Genomic DNA, 18,559 nt, shown 5'->3' on the forward strand with positions numbered 1-18,559 from the left:
TCACGCAAATCAGCCGGGTTTCACTTCCCCAAACCAGGTCCCTGGCAATTCTGTCCACACCTACCCCTGCTTTCCTCCCTCAAGGGAGGAAAGGTCATCCCTCAAGACTCAGCCCAGAGGTCACTTCTTCCAGGAAGCCTTCGGTGCCCACTTTCCACTATCAGGTGGGCAACAGAGAGAGGTCACTGGGGGCCACTGGGTGGGCAAAGATGGCAGGAGGCCTGGGGGGTGGGAACCCTGGGGGACTTTTATGGAGGCCAGGTGGGGGTGGGGACACTGCGGGGGCCTGTCACCTGGTCCAGGAGCCATAGGAGGTGGCCTGTGACAGTGGCAATGGGGATGGAGAGAAGCAGGTAGGTTTGAGATGAGATAGCCTTTATGATGGGAGGGACGTGGGGGTGGGTGCTTGGAAGATGCTATGGAAAATGGCCAGTGTGGGTGAACAACTGGGCGGTGAGGACACAGGAAGGAGGAGGAGAAAGTTTGGGAACAAGTCCTGCTGGGCTGCGGGGAGGCCACAGGACAGGGTTCCGGATAGAGGCTGGGCCTGTGATGGAATCTGGTGTTTCCGAGCTTCTGACAACTCTGCAGGTCCAGGCACCCCAGCCCCAGGCCATACTGGTGCCCAGTGGCCCTAGATGTTCTAACTGGGACTCGACGGCTTGCATGATGCTAGGTTCCTGCCAAGACTCAATTTAGACACCCACACAACACACACACACACACACACACACACACACCACAAAAGCACAAATCGACATGCAAAGGCATCCACACAACACGCATACAAAGATTCAGACACACGGACAAACAACACTATCCAACCACAGACACCTACACCATGCAAAACTGCACATGCACACAGACACGACCCAGAGGCATCTACACAACACACACACAAAGATACAGACCACAGGATACCACCAAACCACACACGTACACAACTCATACACATAGATGTACACAGACACAGACAAATACACAGAAATGCACAGAGGTACACACAACACACACACACAACTTAAACACACACAGACAACACACAGTGGAACTACAGATGCAAGATAGACGCACCCAATGGGCACACACACAACGTAATCACATGCACACATAAACACAAACGCACATATAAGTGTACCGAAACATACACACACAAAACGCACAGACATAGCGACACACACCACAGCTATGCAACACACACGCACACTCGCAAGTACACGGTCATACAGACACACACGTACGCCCTCTACCGGTCTTCTGCAGAACTGTTTCCAAAGAGGGCTTGATGGACAGAAGCAGGGCCCTCCTCCAGCAGCCCTCCTGCGGGAGGAGGGGAGGAGGGCTGGACTTGGCCCTCCTCCCCCCACCCCCATCCCCCACAGGCCTCAGTTTCCCCTTAGGACCTCTCCCTCCACCTCTGTACCACCGCCCGGCTTCAATCACCCCCAGTCCTTGCTACTTCCCACATCTGTGTTCAGCCCCGTGCATCTCCTGTGCATCATTCGTTCATGCGACGAAAAAACTCATCAATAGTCAATCTAAGAAAGAAACGGAAAATTTTATTGGAGCCAACCTGAGGATTATAACCCGGGAGACAGTCTCTCAGAGAGCTCTGAGGGCTATTCCGAAGAGGTAAAGGGGGAAGCCAGTATAGATGTGATTTTGGAGAAGGGAGGTTCGTGCAATCGAGCAGTCATCTTTTTATTAATTTTTAAAATTTTAACTTTAAATTTTTTATTTATTTATTTTTTGGCCGCGCCACTCGGCATGTGGGATCTTAGTTCCCCAACCAGGGATGGAACCCACGCCCCCTGCATTAGAAGCACAGAATCTTAACCACTGGACCACCAGGGAAGTCCCTCATCTTTTTTTTTTTAATTTTATTGAAGTATAGTTGATTTACAAAGTTGTGTTAATTTCTGCTATACAGCAAAGTGACTCATTTACACATATATATTCTTTTTCATATTTCATATTTGAGTACTCATCTTGGTAGAAGGTTGCTGCTGTTCTCGAGGGACAGATATCTTAGTTAATGGTTTTAGTGGTTTCCTAAGGATGGGATGATGCAAGAAACTGAGCTCATAAAATTGTCTCCTGGAAATCTCTGTCTATCCGAGGGCCAGTTCTGCCAATTTTCCTACAGCACAAAGTGCCTCATCCTGATCTTCGCCCTGAATTCCTTGTTGTAGGTCAGCAACTTCGGTGGCTAATGACTTGATTCCTGTAGAACTGGATGGTGGGCACCAAACATCCTTTGTTTTACAATCCCCTCCCTTTCGGTCTTAATTGCGACCAAAGTTTGGGAGGCCTTTCGTGACCAATTTGTCCCATGGTGCTAGGAATGCTCATTCCCAGGTCTGGAGAAGATTTCATGGATAGAGCCACTCAATGTGCTATTAGTGGGCTGTTAACAGTAGCCAAAAGCTTCTGGACTACCTCTCTTACTAGCTCATTATGGTCCAGGAAATGGTTCCCTCTTGTTGCTTCTTCCCATAGCTAGGGTTACACTATTACAATCACTGATCTTATAAGACTATATATTTGATCAACCGTTTCAAGTCACCTAATCATGATTAAATCTACCTGAGGCTAGATTATACATTTTTTTTAAGTTTTCTTTTTAATAAATTTATTTATTTTATTTTATTTATTTATTTTTGGCTGTGTTGGGTCTTTATTGCTGCACATGGGCTTTCTCTAGTTGCGGCGAGCGGGGACTACTCTTTGCTGTGTTGCATGGGCTTCTCATTGCGGTAGCTTCTCTTGTTGTGGAGCACGGGCTCTAGGCACGCAGGCTTCAGTAGTTGTGGCGCATGGGCTCAGTAGTTGTGGCCCGTGAGCTCTAGAGCACAGGCTCAGTAGTTGTGGTGCATGGACTTAATTGCTGTGCAGCATGTGGGATCTTCCCAGACCAGGGCTTGAACCGTGTCCCCTGCATTAGCAGGTAGATTCTTAACCACTGCACCACCAGGGAAGTCTGTCGATTACACATTTGGTAATGCAAGAAACAATAATCTGGTAAAATAGGCAGAATACAAGTAATATAGCTAGTGTCATTAATAAGGTCATAAGTAAGTATCTAAGCTAAAAACTACCATTAGGTACCGCCCAGGATCGCCCCAGGTTGTCTGACCAGTCTGTTCTGCATCCATCTCTATCTTTAAGGAAAATGGTATATTAGCATTGTATGGAAAGTTCACCGAAGATGTCTGCACCTATAAGGCGAGTGGTGGCTCATCGTGACCCCTTACAGATTGTGGAAGGAATGTCACCGTCTAAGGAGTTACAGGGCTGGCGCCAGAAGGAGAAAATTGATCTTTATAGTTGAGCAGGTATTTCTGCCGTTGGGGAGGTCTGGTTCACGCATAATGCAGATGCACGATGCATGCAAGAGGGCGAGGGAGGAGACCAAAGGGCAGAGGAGAAGTTTTATGTTAAAATTTTTCTCGTCTCACCTTAAAATGTGAATTTTTATTTCATCACTGTCATTCACTCACTCATTCATTCATGCATTCAGTGAGACACTGGACACCATGATGGGCCCTTGGGGCTGATGTCATGAACAAGCTGAAGAAAAACTCTACCCTTGGACCTGACGTTCTATCCGGGGAGACAGACAAATGTCAGACGGTGACGGATGTCAGAGACATAAAGGAGATAGGAGGAGGGGGTGCCAGAGGCACTATTTAAATAGTGACCCAGGAAAGCTCTCTGAGTGGGTGACGTTTAGCCGGAACCCCTGCAGGGAATGAGACCCCCATCTCACAGATGGGGGGACAGATCCCCAGCAGGGGAAACAGCACGTGCAAAGGGCAAAGAAGAGCCCGCAGGCCCCCGTGTAGCTGCCACCTTCCCCTTCTGCACACGCCTGGGGATCCCCTGGGCAGCAGGGTCTGTTGGAGGAAATCGAGGGGGGCGGGTGTGATGAACAGAGTAAGCCCAGATGCGACCCCTGCCCCGGGCTGAGCACAGCATTGCCCACCACCACCTGCCTTCTCCCCACCCCATCACCCACATTCCTTATCTTTTGACTGGTCCTGTCTCTCCTCTTCCATGACCCCACCCCTGGTCACCATCTTCCCTCCTGGACAATGGTGGCAGCCGCCTCTCCATCAGCCACAGGACCACATCTTCCCCTGCTTCCAACCCTCCATGCCTCCCCTGCCTGGAGTTCAAGGGCTTTACCTGCTCAGCCTCTCCAGCCACACCTCCCCCCACCCTCACTTCCTACAAGACTCCCCAGGTGCACTCTTACACCTCAGGGCCTTTGCACTGCCAGCTCCCGCTCCTGGGGTGCCAAGCTGGCCTGCAGTGACAGTTTGCACGGAGGCCTCCCTGACTGCAGAGGCCGGGCTGGGGGCCTCCTCTGAGACCCCACAGTCCTCTGTATTCCCCTTACCCAGTCCATCTGTGTTAGGTGGGCCTCTCCTGGGACCCGGAGCTCCCTGCGGGTAGGACCTGGGCACCCTTCCTGGAGGGTCCCTGAGCTCACAGGCAAATGTGCCCCTCCTCACTCCCCTTCCCAACCATCATCCACGCAGAGAGCAGGTCAGCAGGAAGAGGAAAGGCACGTGTGGGATGGGAAGGGGCTGGCTCTGCATTATCACCTCCTGGAGCCTCACGTGGCTGATTGTGGTTTTTTGTGCTGTTGGGGGTGGGGAGGGGTTGGAGGGGGGGCTCAGGATGAGGGGGACACAGAGGCTGGCTTGTCCACATCCTTCCTTCTGGAGAGACTCTCAGGCCCAATGCCCACTCCCTCCAGCCCCTCCAGGCCCCAGCACACCCCCAGGGACCAGGGGGCTGAGCTAGCCCATCCTGGGAATCCTGAGAGCATTCCAGGACTGCACTGGGAGATTCGGGGGTTTGTCTCTGACATTGCCCATGGTTCTCTGAGAGGATGGGATATTGTGTGGGGACCAGGCTAGAGGATGGCTCCCAGCCCCCTAGAGATACAGAAATCTTGGACCCCAGGCTCCACCATCAGGGACCCATGCTCTGACCTTCCTGGAGACCCAGGAATCCAAACCCTTAAGGACCCAAGAAGCCAGGACCCCAAGCCCCACACTCAGCGACCCAGGCCCCTAGCCCTTTGGAGATCCAGGATTTCAGGACCCCAGTCCTGACTTTCAGGACCCCAGAAATCCAGGCCCCCAGGCCCCCAGCCCCTTAGGGACCCAGGAAACCAAGACCCTAGTCTTATTTTTTTTTAACACTGGCTCTGTTTTGTTTTATTTATTTGTTTGTTTGTTTGTTTGTTTGTTTATTCCCAGTTTTTTGGCCATGCTGCATGGCTTGCGGGATCTTAGTTTGCCGACCAGGGATTGAATCCCAGCCACAGCAGTGAAAGTGCCAAGTCCTAACCACTGGGCAGCCAGGGAATTCCCCAATACCCCAGTCTTGACGCTCAGGAACCTAGAAATCCAGGACCCCAGGTCCTCAGTCCCTCCGGGACCAGGCCCCTAGACCTTAAGGACTTTGGTCTAAGATGGTGAGGTTTTTCTGCTCCATCTGGCTGTTCTGCGGGCTGGTTCCCTAGGTTGGTCAGGACGGTAAAAGTGCTGCCCTCTGCTGGATATACCTGGTCACTGCTTCCCCCGACTGGGTGACTCCCCACAACCCGTGTGGGTTAGAGAAGGCCACGGAGTCCCAGCTCCACCCCCTTCTCCTGTGGGCCTCAGTTTCCTCATCTGTAAAGTGGGGATATGCACAATTCTCCCACGTAGGTTGTCGTGTGCATAAGTCCTTCCGCACAATTTTTAAAAAGTCTCTTCCACAGGATAGAGAGAAGCCAGCAACAAATGGGAGCGCTGTTAGCACTATTTCCCGAAACACATCGCCGTCGCGTATCTCCCATTATTAATACCGCCCCCCGCCCCCCGCCACGAAGCACAAAGGCTCTTGGAAGAAAACCCAAACTCCCTGCAGCCAGCAGGGCCCTGTGTGGCTGGCACCTTCCTTGCCAGCATCGTTCCTTTGCTCAGCTCCAGCCACATCTGAACACTTTTCTGTTTTTTGAGCCCTCTGGCTGGCCCTTCCTCATCCTCCAGGTCTCTGCCCTCCAAGAGAAGTGGTCCCAGCTAAAGCGGCCCCTAGCCCCTCAGTCACCCTGTCAATGGTCTCTATGACCCCCACCTGTGAAGGTGTCTGGTTTGCTTATATCTTGCACGGTGCCCATTAGAACACGAGTTCCAGAAAGGCAGGGGCAGTGCCTGTTGTCACCACTGAGTCCCCAGCCCGTGGCTCAGGGCTAGGCACACAGTAGGTGCTTTACAGGCATCACATCTGTAGGAGTTTCTTAATGACTGCTGTAAGGAATTACCTCAAACTGGCTGGCTTTAAACAACGTTAAGTGTATTATCTTGCAGTTCTGGAGGTCAGAAGCCCAATACAGGTCTCACTGGCTAAAATCAAGGCGTGGACAGGGTTGCCCTCCTCCTGGACATTCTAGAGAGAATGTTTTCTTAGCTTTTCCAGCTTCTAGAGGCCCCACCCCACTTTTAATGGCCTGTGGCCCCTTCCTCCATCTTCAAAGCAAACAGTGTAGCATCTTTCAACCTTTCTCTGACTCTGATCCTCCTGCCTTTCTCTTATAAGGCCTCTTGGGATAACACTGGGCTCACCTGGGTAGTCCACAATCATCTCTCCATCTCCAGGTCCTTATCTTAATCTCACCTGCAAAGCCCCTTTCACCCTGTCAGGTTGCCTATTCACAGGTTCCAGGGACTGGGACGGAAACATCTTTGGGGGCCATAGTTCAGCTGACCACAGCACCTTAGGAGGTAGATGTTATTATTGTTCCCATTTGATAGATGCAAAAACTGAGGCTCAGGGAGGCAAAGTCACTTGCCTAGGCTCACCCATCGAGTAAGTGGCAAGCACAGGTTCTAGACTGTGGTCTTTCTCTCTGCATCTGCCAAATCCATCCATTTGAGCCATCTGTGAGTGGACGTGGGGACATAGGAGAGGGAAGAGTTGGGGGCGGGGTGGTGAGGTGGATGGCAAAGGGGCTGCCAAGGGGACAGGAGGAGTGTGTGTTCTATCCTACCCTAGGGGCTTCCCCAGATACCTCAGCCAACCCAGTAAGATGCCTCAGGATCCCAGGGGGTTTCCTGGAATTGGGGGGAGGGATGTGGGAGGTTGGAGAAGACAAGCTACTCTGTCCCAAGTTCACTTCCTTGGAAAGTGGGGTGACAGATAGGGCCGTTCCATCCAGGAAACCCTGGCTGGGCTCCAAGGTCACCTTTGATTTGCTGACTCAGCCCCAGACAGTGGGGTCATGTGGTCACTCAGGGGGCTGCTGGTGGGAACACCTACTTGGAAAGGGTAAGAGGGTGGCCAGAAGGGGTCTCTTCTGCCCCCAACCCCCTGCTTCCCAGAGCAATCCCCTTTGGCCTCTCCAAGACAGACCCTGCTTTCCCTCCCCCACCTCACTCCTTAGGATAGAAGTATAGGGAGCGGGGGGGACTGCTTTTCCAGAATGTTCCACCTCCAATTTCACCACGTGGGCACACCACCTTCTATTTCTCTTGATCACCTCCTCTTCATCACCTGCCAGACTGTGAGCCCCAAGAAGGCAGCAACCACAACCTGAACCCCAACATTTCACTATGACAATTTTCAAGCATACAGAAAAGTTGAGTTTTAGAATGAAAATCCATCCCTAGATTCTACAATCAACACTGTCTATACTTGCTTGATTACAAATCTGTTCATCCATTCACCCCTCAATCCATTTTATTTTTCATGCATTTCCAAGTAAGGTGCAGACATTAGCCCACTCCAGCCCCCTAAATATCAATACTAAATCCCCCCCCCAAATGCTCCAACCCACAGACCGTGAACTAGAGGTCAATGTTCGCTGGCTGCTCTCCTAACTTTTTTCCCTTTTGAGTAAAATAACTTAGAATGAAATACACAAATTCCAGCAGTGTTTTCTTGGAGCTTTGACAAATGCATTCACCTGTGTAATCCAAACTTCTATCAAGGTACAGAATGTTTCCATCATTCCAGAAAGTTCTTTCATGGCCCTTCCCAGGAAGTCCCTACCTCTGCTGCCGGGGAACCATTGTGCCCACAATTTTCCAAGCTTGAGTAGTTCTGCCTATTCTAGAACTTCATATAAATGGGCTCATAGCGTCTATACTATTTTGTGGGTGGTTGCTTCCACTCAGTCTAAGGTTTTTTACCTCTTGTTCTCCATTGGAACTCCAGTGCCTGGCTTACAGTAAGTGCACAAGAAATGTTTCTGGGTGAGAAAATGATTGCATTGAATGAATGAATGAATGAAAGAAATTGCTCCTTGTTCACGGAGACTTGCTCTCCCATCAGCTCTCCCCTCTCCAGCGTCTCTCTGGCCAACCTCCTCCTTGGTCTGCTGAAGCACCACTATTGTCACCCCCAGAAGACCCCTCTTTGGGGTGCAGTCAACAACCCTTCTATTTGTCTCTGTTCAGGGGGCTGTAATTCCAAATAGCAGAGACCCCTCCCCCACCTCCTGCTTCCCAGCCCCCTGCCCCGTCTCCTCTTCCCATGAAAACACGTGTTATCAGGCACACGTAAACCCGTGCTTCCTGCCTTCCCACAATATCAGCTTCAATTTCCAGCCTCATTTCCGCCCCTCCTGCTCTTCTCTAGATAAGCACCTCCACCTGGTTCTAGAACTACTAAAGCCTCTCTTGGGTCAAAAATACCCTCCCCGAGCAACCAGAGCCTGGAGACATCGCTGAGTATTGGGGAAGCAAAAAGGGTGCAACCACTTTGGAAAACTGTTTGTCAGTTTCTTACAAAGTTAATCACTTACCTACTATCTGACCCACTCCCAGGTATTTACCCAAGAGAAGTGAATACTTAAATCCATAAAAAGTTCTGTATGAGATTATTCACAGTAGCTTGATTCATACTCTCACATTCAAACAACACAAACATCTGTCAACAGGTGACTGGATACACAGATGGTGGTCCAGCCAGCCAATGAAAGATGATTCAGCAATGAAAAGAAACAAACTACAACAGCGTGGGTGAATCTCAAAAACACTATATGCCCAGAGAAAGAATCCAGGCACAAAGCACTATACACTGTAAGATTCAATGTATGTGGCATTTGAGAAAAGACAAATCTCGTCAATAGTGATGGAAAGCAGGTCAGTGCTGGCCTGGGGGAGGGGAGGAGGTGAGGATTGTTTGGGAAGGGACAAGAAGGAATTTTAGGAGGTGATGGAAATGTTCTACATCTGCAGTGCAGTGGTGGCTACACAGCTGTATACATTTCTCAAAACTTGTTAAATTGTAAGCTTGAAATAAGTGCATTTAAAATAAAAAAATTTTTTCAACTGTTGTAAAATAAACATAACATAAAATTTACCATCAACCATTTTTTTTAAATTATTATTTATTTATTTATTTTTGGCTGTGTTGGGTCTTTGTTTCTGTGCGAGGGCTTTCTCTAGTTGCAGCGAGCGGGGGCCACTCTTCATCGCGGTGCGCGGGCCTCTCACTATCGTGGCCTCTCTTATCGCGGAGCACAGGCTCCAGACACGCAGGCTCAGCAGTTGCGGCTCATGGGCCTAGTTGCTCCGCAGCATGTGGGATCTTCCCAGACCAGGGCTCGAACCCGTGTCCCCTGCATTGGCAGGCAGATTCCCAACCACTGTGCCACCAGGGAAGCCCCCATCTTAACCATTTTTAAGTGGACAGTTCAGGAGTGTTAAGTATATTCGCATCGTTCTGCAACAGATCTCCAGAATTGTTTCATCTTGCAACACTGAAACTCTGTACCCATTAAGCAACAGTATTTGTCCTTTTGTGACTGGTTTACTTCACGCAGCAAAATGCTGTAATACGTGTCAGAATTGCCTTCCTTTTTAAGGCTGAATAATATTCCATTATATGGATGAGTATATTTGGTTTATCCATTCATCCATTGATGGACACTTGGGTTGCTTCTACCTGTTGGCTATTGTGAATAATGCTGCTATGAACATGGGTATGCAAATATCTTTTCAAGACCCTGCTTTCAGTTCTTTTGGATATCTATCCAGAAGTGGAACTGCCGGGTCACATGGAGTTTCTGGGGGGAGACTGATCCTCGTGACCTTGATTTCAGTCCAGTGAAACTAATTTTGTTTGTTTATTTTCTCTTTTTGGCTGCACTGCACAGCATGCGGGATCTTAGTTCCCCAACCAGGGATCGAACCCGTGCCCCCTGCAGTGGAAGCATGGAGTCTTAACCACTGGACCGCCAGGAAAGTCCCAATGAAACTACTTTTGGACTTCTGACCTCCACAACTGTAGAACAGATGTATTCTATTCTATTCTATTCTATTCTATTCTATTCTATTCTATTCTATTCTATTCTATTCTATGTATTGTTTCAAGCCACCAAGTTGGCAGGCATTTGTTACAGCAGCAGTAGGGAACTCATGCTCTCTTCCAAGCTGACTGTCTGGAAATCCATCAGTCTGGTCAACAGTCTACTAGGTATTTTATCTGTCCAGAAGTCAGATGGCTCCTGGGCAAGGTCAATGCCTTGCTCTGGGTTGGAGTTTATTTATATATTTATTTATGGCCACACCACTCGGCATGTAGGATCTCAGTTCCCCCACCAGGTATCGAGCCTGCACCCCCTGCAGTGGAAGTGTGGAGTCTTAACCACTAGACTGCCAGGGAAGTCCCCTGGGCTGCAGTTTAGAGGGTTCAGTGAAGGGTTGGGGGTTTCCTGGTTGCAGCACTGAAAGATTCCGCCTGGCCAGGGCGTTTGGGTGCTGTTGCCTCCTGTTCCTACTCAGTGAATGCTCTCAGGGCTGGGCAGCTTGGGGGCTCCAAGCAGATTTGGTTCTGGACTCAGCTCTGCACAGAACTAAAAGCTGCTAGCCTGTCACTCCCCTCAGTTGAGCAGTTGGACCCATCTCCACTGGAAATGCTGGGAGAGCCCCCAGGTCCCCAAGACGGGAGCAGGAAGCTTTGGGAGTGCAGGGTAAATTCAGATCAAAAGTCTCCAGTTGATAAAGCTAGGCTGTGTGCACGCCACACCCCCCAAATGGGTTCGGCCATGCCTTACACTTTCCAACACCCTCTGCCTACAAAGCCCTCCCTTCCCAGCTCCATGTGCTGAAATCCCATTGCTCTTGGAAAGTTCATCTTCTTTGGTTGTATTTCCTGAACATCCCACAGAACCTGGGTGCCCGAGACGAAAGGGACAGTGCCCATCAGATCCGGGCAGCCCCTCTCCCACCTGTCTCAGGGCCTTGTGTCAGGCTGCCTGTAGTCTCTGCAATAGGGTGACGGTCTCCTCAAGGAACAGGGCCAGCACTGCAGCATCTCAGCAGAGTTCCTCTCCCTGGGGACACAGGTGGCTCCTTCAAACGCATCATATCACTCCTTCATGTATTCCTCAGTCGGGTCACTGGTCACATTGTCCCAGGGGTAGGGATGGGGATCAGACTCATTCCTGTGTCCCCAGTGCCCTACAGCCCTCCTGGCCCAATGCAGGTTACCCACTGGGTTTGGGGGGCATCATAGACCCCTGAGGTCAGGGTCTCTCACATGGATGACATCAGAGTCTCTGAGATAAAGCTTAGAACAGCTAACCAGAGCCAGGGGCCAAGATTCATTTCTCATTTATTGATGCTCCCTCGGGCTGTGAAGAAAGCTCTCAAAATCCCTATCTTTGAGGCCTTCCATCTGCACGGTAAAATACCATGTAAATACAAGTAAATCAAACAGCTCCATCCCTGAATTACTTGACCTTGGTTAGGGAGGGCGATAGGGTCAGATCACAGGGCCGGGGAGCTCAGGTTTTGGAGTGGGTGGAGACTAGGTGAGGTCCACGGGTGAGGGGTTGCAGTGAGGCTGGAGCGGAGGTCTCAGAGTGCAGTTACTGGCCTACGCTGTGGGTGGGGTGGGAAATTAATGGTGGTGGGCGGAGCCAGGACGGTGAGCGGCTCAGGCGATTGGACAAGTGCCAGTGGGCGTGACTCTGGGGCACTGGGGGAGATCAGCAGCTGAGCCTCTTCTCACAGATCCAGCTGTCGTCCCTGTTGTCGCACGGTGCGTCGTTCCACATCCCCGTGCGGAGAATCATGATGCAGTCCTCGCGCCCCAGCGAGTCATTGGGCTCCCCCTGATTCCAGTAGCTGCAGTGGTTTGGCGGAGGTGTTGCTGGGAGGCTAGGCTGAGGATGGCCATGGGGTCCAGCCTTCCTTTCCGGGGTCTAGCCTGTTTATTGCTTGCGTCTAACCTAGACATCCTGAGGGTCTAACCTGAGCACACACACCTGGGATATAACTTTCTAACCCCAGAATTTAACCCTAGTCACTTCCTGGGGTGTAGCCCGCCCATCCCTAAGGAGGCCCTGAGATCTGGCCGAAGCGCTTCTCCTAGGATCCGAACTGTCAGCCTCCCCAAGTCCCTTCCCTCACCTGAAGCTGAGCGGGACTCCGTCCACCCACTGGTAGCCCTGGATCCTGCGCGCCCTGCGCACGGCCCTCAGGCCCAGCCAGTAACCGCGGCCACCAATGTTCCGACTTAGGAAGCCCTGGGCAAGAGGGGAGACTGAGCCTCGCGTCCGTCCCGCCCCGCCCCGCCCCGCCCCCAACCACGTCCCCTCAGGTAAACTCCTTCTCCCCGCCCCCCCGCCCCCCAAAGCCGGAGCTGCGCACCTGCTCATCCAGGCCCCCGACAATCACCAGGTGCGCTCTGGCGCCCTCGCAGTGGCGCTGCGCCTCCACCCACGTGGCCCGTTGGGTGGAGAAAAGGTAGCAGGAGCCCTGGAACGGCAGCCACGACTTGGGGCACTCTTCGCAGGAGCCTGCAGGGTGTCGAGGGTCAAAGAGGTGACTTGCTCCCGAATGGAGCAGATGGTGAGGATTGGGGAGGGGAGTGTCGGACCCCCGGGCTCAGGGTCGGAGCCACTGAGACCAGGCCAAGGTCAAAGGGCGGGGCCAGGCGGATCAGGGAACCCTGGGGCCCAAGGGCGGGGTCCACTTGTCCTCGCCTCTCCCCTCCACCCCTCCGGATCGTGCTCACGGTTCCCGAGCCGGACTCCTTCCAGCGCCCGGAAGAGCTCACTGCGGATGTTCTCACGGTCCCTACCGGCCTCAGCCAAACTCTGGGTCACTGCGAGGTAAAAGGAGTCCAGATTATAGCTAGGCTCAGCATCAGTAATAGGGTCATGATAAGTTAAGGTCAGCATCCACTTCCGTGGTCATTGCCAAGGTCAAGATGACATCACGGTCCACGACTGTTATAGCTGGGTAGGGTCCAGTTGCGGTTGGGGTTAGGAGTTGCAGTCAAGGTCAGAATCCAGAGGTCAGGGTCAGGATGGAGGACACGACTGGGGTCAATGGTCAGGATCACAAGATAGGTGGGGGTCACAGAGGGGTCCGGAGGTGAATCAAGGGTAGGGTAACAGCCGGGGTGAGGGGTCAGGGATCATGGCAATGTCCCGCCCTCACCGCGCTCGCTCAGTTCTTTTAGGGCGCTCTCCTGCTGGATCAGCTTCGACTGTGCCTCTCTAAGCTTGGTGCGCACGGTCTGCAGCTGCGCCTGAGTCCCCAGGCCTGGGAAGGGGGGCGAGGATGGGGGCGGGACATCTGAGACCAGCCCGCCGCCCCCCACTACGCGCCAGGAGCCCCGCTCCCACTCGCCTCCTCCAATCCCGGCCACAAGCCCCGCCCCCTCGGTCCACCAGTCTCACAGCAGCTATTGCAGGCTCGGATCTCCTCCTTCAAGACACCCAGCACCACCGTCTGCTTCGAGGCTGGAACGATCCCCCGTCCGCCCCACACACTCCAGGTCACCCTCGGGGACTCACAGGACCCTGCCCAACTCCAGGGCCAGCCTTGCAGACTGTGAGATCCCCACCGACCCACCCACTACCCTGACGCCAGGGTCCAAGACCCTTCCGCCCCCGAACTTTGGGGACCCAAGAGCCCCTGTCCTGCACGTACAGTTTGTCCTCAGCAGATCCTGTTGGCCGAGCAGCGCCCCGCGCTCTGTGGAGGCTGCGGAGAGAGGGGGGACTCGGGAACTCTCCCCGCGGCCCGAGGGGTGCGGGGACCCCGATCACCGGACGCACAGAGTGGGTGGACAGGCGTGCAGCACACGTGATGTGCACACACACCGACAAAGGACAAACACGTTCACAGGCGCATATGCACACACGTGGGTGCACACAAACTCTGTTCCGAGGTGTTCACACTCAGACCCAGGCAAGGGCCTGGGACCTGGCTGGTGTGTTTAGGGAAGGAGAAAAGGTCTATTTCTCCAGGGGGGCTGGACACGACCTCCCCCATCATCCAGTCACTCACCCTTGGAAAACAGGACGCTCAGAACGAGGGTCCACAGGATTGTGACCACCAAGAGAGCCAGGGCCAGGAGGAGGGGTCTCTGTCCCCAGCGTCCCCAGTGCCCTGGGATAACACGGATGGACTCCTGAGTTCCTCTGATACCAGGACCACCCTGGATCCCTGGGCCCTGAGGACTGAGCCCTGGATGCTTGGGTTCCTCCCAGGAAACTGAGATTCAGAGAGGTACAGTAACTTGTCTGTGGTCACACAGCCCCTAAGTGGCAGAGTTGAAATTTGAATCCAGGTCCAGCTGGCTCTAGGGCCTGTGGTGTCTCTCCTGCACTCGCTACTTAGGCCCTCTCTTGGCTGATCCTCTCCATTCTCCCATCAAACCCCAAACCACTGGTCAGAGAGGGACCCAAGGGGACCTGTGAGGCAGCCCCATTGCTCATACCTCCGGGGACCTCCTCCAGCCTGCCGTCCCACTTGCTGTACCCGACAGTGTCCATGGTGAGCAGGCACCCAGCTCTGGGAGTAGATACAAAAGTAACTCCATCCCTCTCCCCGCCCCACCCACCCTCTTCCTTCCTTCCCATCTCCTGTGTCTCAATTCCTGGTACAGAGAACCACTGACCAATCACAGCGATGGGCCCTTTCTGGGCTGGGCTGGGCTGAGCTGGGCTGGACTGCAGTAAGGGTGGGGTGGGGAGGGGAAGTGGGGAGTTGAGGGGGGTTGAGGGAGGGTAGAAGGAGTGGGAGGAGTGAAGTGTGTGTGTGTGTGTGTGTGTGCGCGTGCGTGTAGTCCCAGCCTCTTGGGCGCTCATCCCCAACCCCCACCATCACCAGGCACGTGCTCCAGCAACCATTTCCAGGCTCTGCTGGGGCTTCACTTTGGAGCTCGGTCCGCATCTCTTATAGGTCTGGCGTTGGCCTTCCTCCTGAGAGGGACAGGATGAACCCAGCCAAGTTCAAGGCAGCTCCCTGTGGGTACCTGAGAAAGCCCCTTCAGGTGTGCGCCCCCCAACCCCATGCCAGCTGCTCATGGCTCCTCAACTCCCCTGCAGGTGCCTGCCAGAAGCTACCTTTGACCCTGACCTTTATTCAATCCTCTTCGACTAGAAGGGAGAACACAGCCAGTTGTTGCATGGAGGCCAGCTAAGCTTCTGGACTCTACTATTGGGTGTGTGTGTAGGGTGTCCATATGCAGCTTCTAGAAGCCTCTGTTTTTCTCCTCGGTGCAAAGGGGGACAGTGACAAGGCCTCCCTCCAAGGGATGCTGTGATAAAGAAATGAGGTTATGCACGGCAAGCCTTGGCACCATCCCCAAGCACAAAACCCTCCAAATGTCATTCATTCTTTCAACTAATATTGGACACCTACCACATGCCAGGCATCGATCAAGGAACTGAGGATACATCAATGAACTAAAGAAGAAAATTCCTTTTTTCTTGGAGTTAACATTCCAGTAGGGGGTAGGGAGAGACAGACAGCCAATAATGAACATAATTAAAAGGTGAGTTGGAGATTGCTTCAAGATGGCAGAGTAGACGGACATGCTCTTACTCCCTCTTTTGAGAACACCGGAATCACAACTAACTGCTGAACAATCATCGACAGGAAGACACTGGAACTCACCAAAAATGATACCCCACATGCAAAGACAAAGGAGGAGCCGCAATGAGACAGTAGGAGGGGCGCTATCACAATAAAATCAAATCCGATAACTGCCGGGTGGGTGACTCACAAACTGGAGAACACTTATACCACAGAAGTCCACACACTGGAGTGAAGGTTCTGAGCCACACGTCAGGCTTCCCAACCTGGGGGTCTGGCAATGGAGGAGGAATTCCTAGAGAATCAGACTTTGAAGGCTAGCGGGATTTGATTGCAGGACTTCGACAGGACTGGGGGAAACAGAGACTCCACTCTTGGAGGGCACATACAAAGTAGTGTGTGCATCTGGACCCAGGGGAAGGAGCAGTGACCCCATACGAGACTGACCAGACCTACCTGCTAGTGTTGGAGGGTCTCCTGCAGAGGTGGGGGGCAGCTGTGGCTCACCAAGGGACAAGGACACTGGCAGCAGAAGTTCTGGGAAGTACTCCTTGGCGTGAGCCTTGCCAGAGTCCACCATTAGCCCCACCAAAGAGACCGGGTAGGCTCCAGTGTTGGGTCGCCTCAGGCCAAACAACCAACAGGGAGGGGACCCAGCCCCACCCATCAGCAGACAAGTGGATTAAAGTTTTACTGAGCTCTGCCCACCAGAGCAACAGCCAGCTCTACCAACCACTAGTCCCTCCCATCAGGAAACTCCCACAAACCTCTTAGATAGCCTCATCCACCAGAGGGCAGACAACAGAAGCAAGAAGAACTACAATCCTGCAGCCTGTAGAACAAAAACCACATTCACAGAAAGATAGACAAGATGAAAAGGCAGAGGGCTAGGTACCAGATGAAGGAACAAGATAAAACCCCAGAAAAACAACTAAATGAAGTGGAGATAGGCAACCTTCCAAAAAAATAATTCAGAATAATGATAGTGAAGATGATCTAGGACCTCGGAAAAAGAATGGAGGCAAAGATCGAGAAGATGCAAGAAATGTTTAACAAAGATCTAGAAGAATTAAAGAACAAACAAACAGAGATGAGCAATACAATAACTGAAATGAAAACTACACTAGAAGGAATCAATAGCAGAATAACTGAGGCAGAAGAACGGATAAGTGACCTGGAAGACAGAATGGTGGAATTCACTGCTGCAGAACAGAATAAAGGAAAAAGAATGAAAAGAAATGAAGACAGCCTAAGAGACCTCTGGGACAACATTAAATGCAACAACAGTCATGTTATAGGGGTCCCAGAAGGAGAAGAGAGAGAAAAAGGACCCAAGAAAATATTTGAAGAGATTATAGTCAAAAATCTGCCTAACATGGGAAAGGAAGTAGCCAAACAAATCCAGGAAGCACAGAGAGTCCCATACAGGATAAGCCCAAGGAGAAACACGCTGAAACACATAGTAATCAAATTGGCAAAAATTAAAGACAACAAAAAATTATAGAAAACAACAAGGGAAAAACGACAAATAACATACAAGGGAACTCCCATAAGGTTAACAGCCGATTTCTCAGCAGAAACTCTACAAGCCAGAAGGGAGTGGCATGATATACTTAAAGTGATTAAAGGGAAGAACCTACAATCAAGATTACTCTACCCGGCAAGGATCTCATTCAGATTTGATGGAGAAATCAAAAGTTTTACAGACAAGCAAAAGCTAAGAGAATTCAGCACCACCAAACCAGCTCTACAACAAATGCTAAAGGAACTTCTCTAAGTGGGAAACACAAGAGAAGAAAAGGACCTACAAAAACAAACCCAAAACAATTAAGAAAATGGTAATAGGAACATACATATTGATAATTACCTTAAACGTGAATGGATTAAATGCTCCAACCAAAAGACACAGGCTTGCTGAATGGATACAAAAACAAGACCCATATATATGCTGTCTACAAGAGACCCACTTCAGACCTAGGGACACATACAGACTGAAAGTGAGGGGATGGAAAAAGTTATTCCATGCAAATGGAAATCAAAAGAAAGCTGGAGTAGCAATACTCATATCAGATAAAATAGACTTTAAAATAAAGAATGTTACAAGAAACAAGGAAGGACACTACGTAATGATCAAGGGATCAATCCAAGAAGAAGATATAACAATCATAAACATATATGCACCCAACATAGGAGCACCTCAATACATAAGGAAACTGCTAACAGCTATAAAAGAGGAAATCGACAGTAACACAGTAATAGTGGGGGACTTTAATACTTCACTTACACCAATGGACAGATCATCCAAACAGAAAATTAATAAGGAAACACAAGCTTTAAATGACACAATAGACCAGATAGATTTGATTGATATTTATAGGACATTCCATCCAAAATCAGCAGATTACACTTTCTTCTCCAGTGTGCATGGAACATTCTCCAGGATAGATCACATCTTGGGTCACAAATCAAGCCTCAGTAAATTTAAGAAAATTGAAATCATATCAAGCATCTTTTCTGACCACAACGTTATGATATTAGAAATCAATTACAGGGGAAAAAAACGTAAAAAACACAAACACATGGATGCTAAACAATACGTTACTAAATAACCAAGAGATCGCTCAAGAAATCAAAAAATACTTAGAGACAAATGACAATGAAAACACGACGACCCAAAACCTATGGGATGCAGCAAAAGCAGTTCTAAGAGGGAAGTT

The 18,559-nt window shown here is 51.1% G+C and overlaps 1 protein-coding gene across 2 annotated transcripts; it reads right to left on the reverse strand.

The window, feature by feature from the left end:
• Nucleotides 1–11,602: 11,602 nt before the first annotated feature.
• CLEC4G (C-type lectin domain family 4 member G) lies at nucleotides 11,603–14,832 on the reverse strand. Of its 2 annotated transcripts, none has more exons than XM_082457438.1 (9): nucleotides 14,743–14,832; nucleotides 14,310–14,411; nucleotides 13,950–14,003; nucleotides 13,697–13,759; nucleotides 13,455–13,559; nucleotides 13,027–13,116; nucleotides 12,660–12,808; nucleotides 12,420–12,535; nucleotides 11,603–12,134 (listed from the first exon to the last, which is right to left on the reverse strand). In XM_082457438.1, the coding sequence occupies exons 1-9, from the start codon at nucleotides 14,795–14,797 to the stop codon at nucleotides 11,996–11,998; spliced, it is 873 nt and encodes a 290-aa protein (XP_082313564.1). In that variant the 5' UTR covers nucleotides 14,798–14,832; the 3' UTR covers nucleotides 11,603–11,995. The 2 variants fall into 2 exon arrangements, with proteins under 2 accessions (XP_082313564.1, XP_082313565.1); XM_082457439.1 differs by having other exon boundaries at nucleotides 11,603–12,172.
• Between the last annotated feature and the right edge of the window lie 3,727 nt (nucleotides 14,833–18,559).

The sequence above is a fragment of the Balaenoptera physalus genome (assembly GCF_965194825.1).
Source record: "Balaenoptera physalus genome assembly, chromosome: 3".
NCBI classification, from domain to species: Eukaryota; Metazoa; Chordata; class Mammalia; order Artiodactyla; family Balaenopteridae; genus Balaenoptera; species Balaenoptera physalus.

Excerpts from the sequence above, each read along its gene's own strand:
- CLEC4G (XM_082457438.1), bottom strand. The coding sequence starts at position 14,797 with ATGGACACTGTCGGGTACAGCAAGTGGGACGGCAGGCTGGAGGAGGTC. Across the intron at positions 14,412-14,742 it reads GCTGGAGGAGGTCCCCGGAG|GGCACTGGGGACGCTGGGGA; the intron begins GTATGAGCAATG and ends GTGTTATCCCAG. Across the intron at positions 12,135-12,419 it reads GGAGTCCCGCTCAGCTTCAG|CTACTGGAATCAGGGGGAGC; the intron begins GTGAGGGAAGGG and ends AAACCACTGCAG.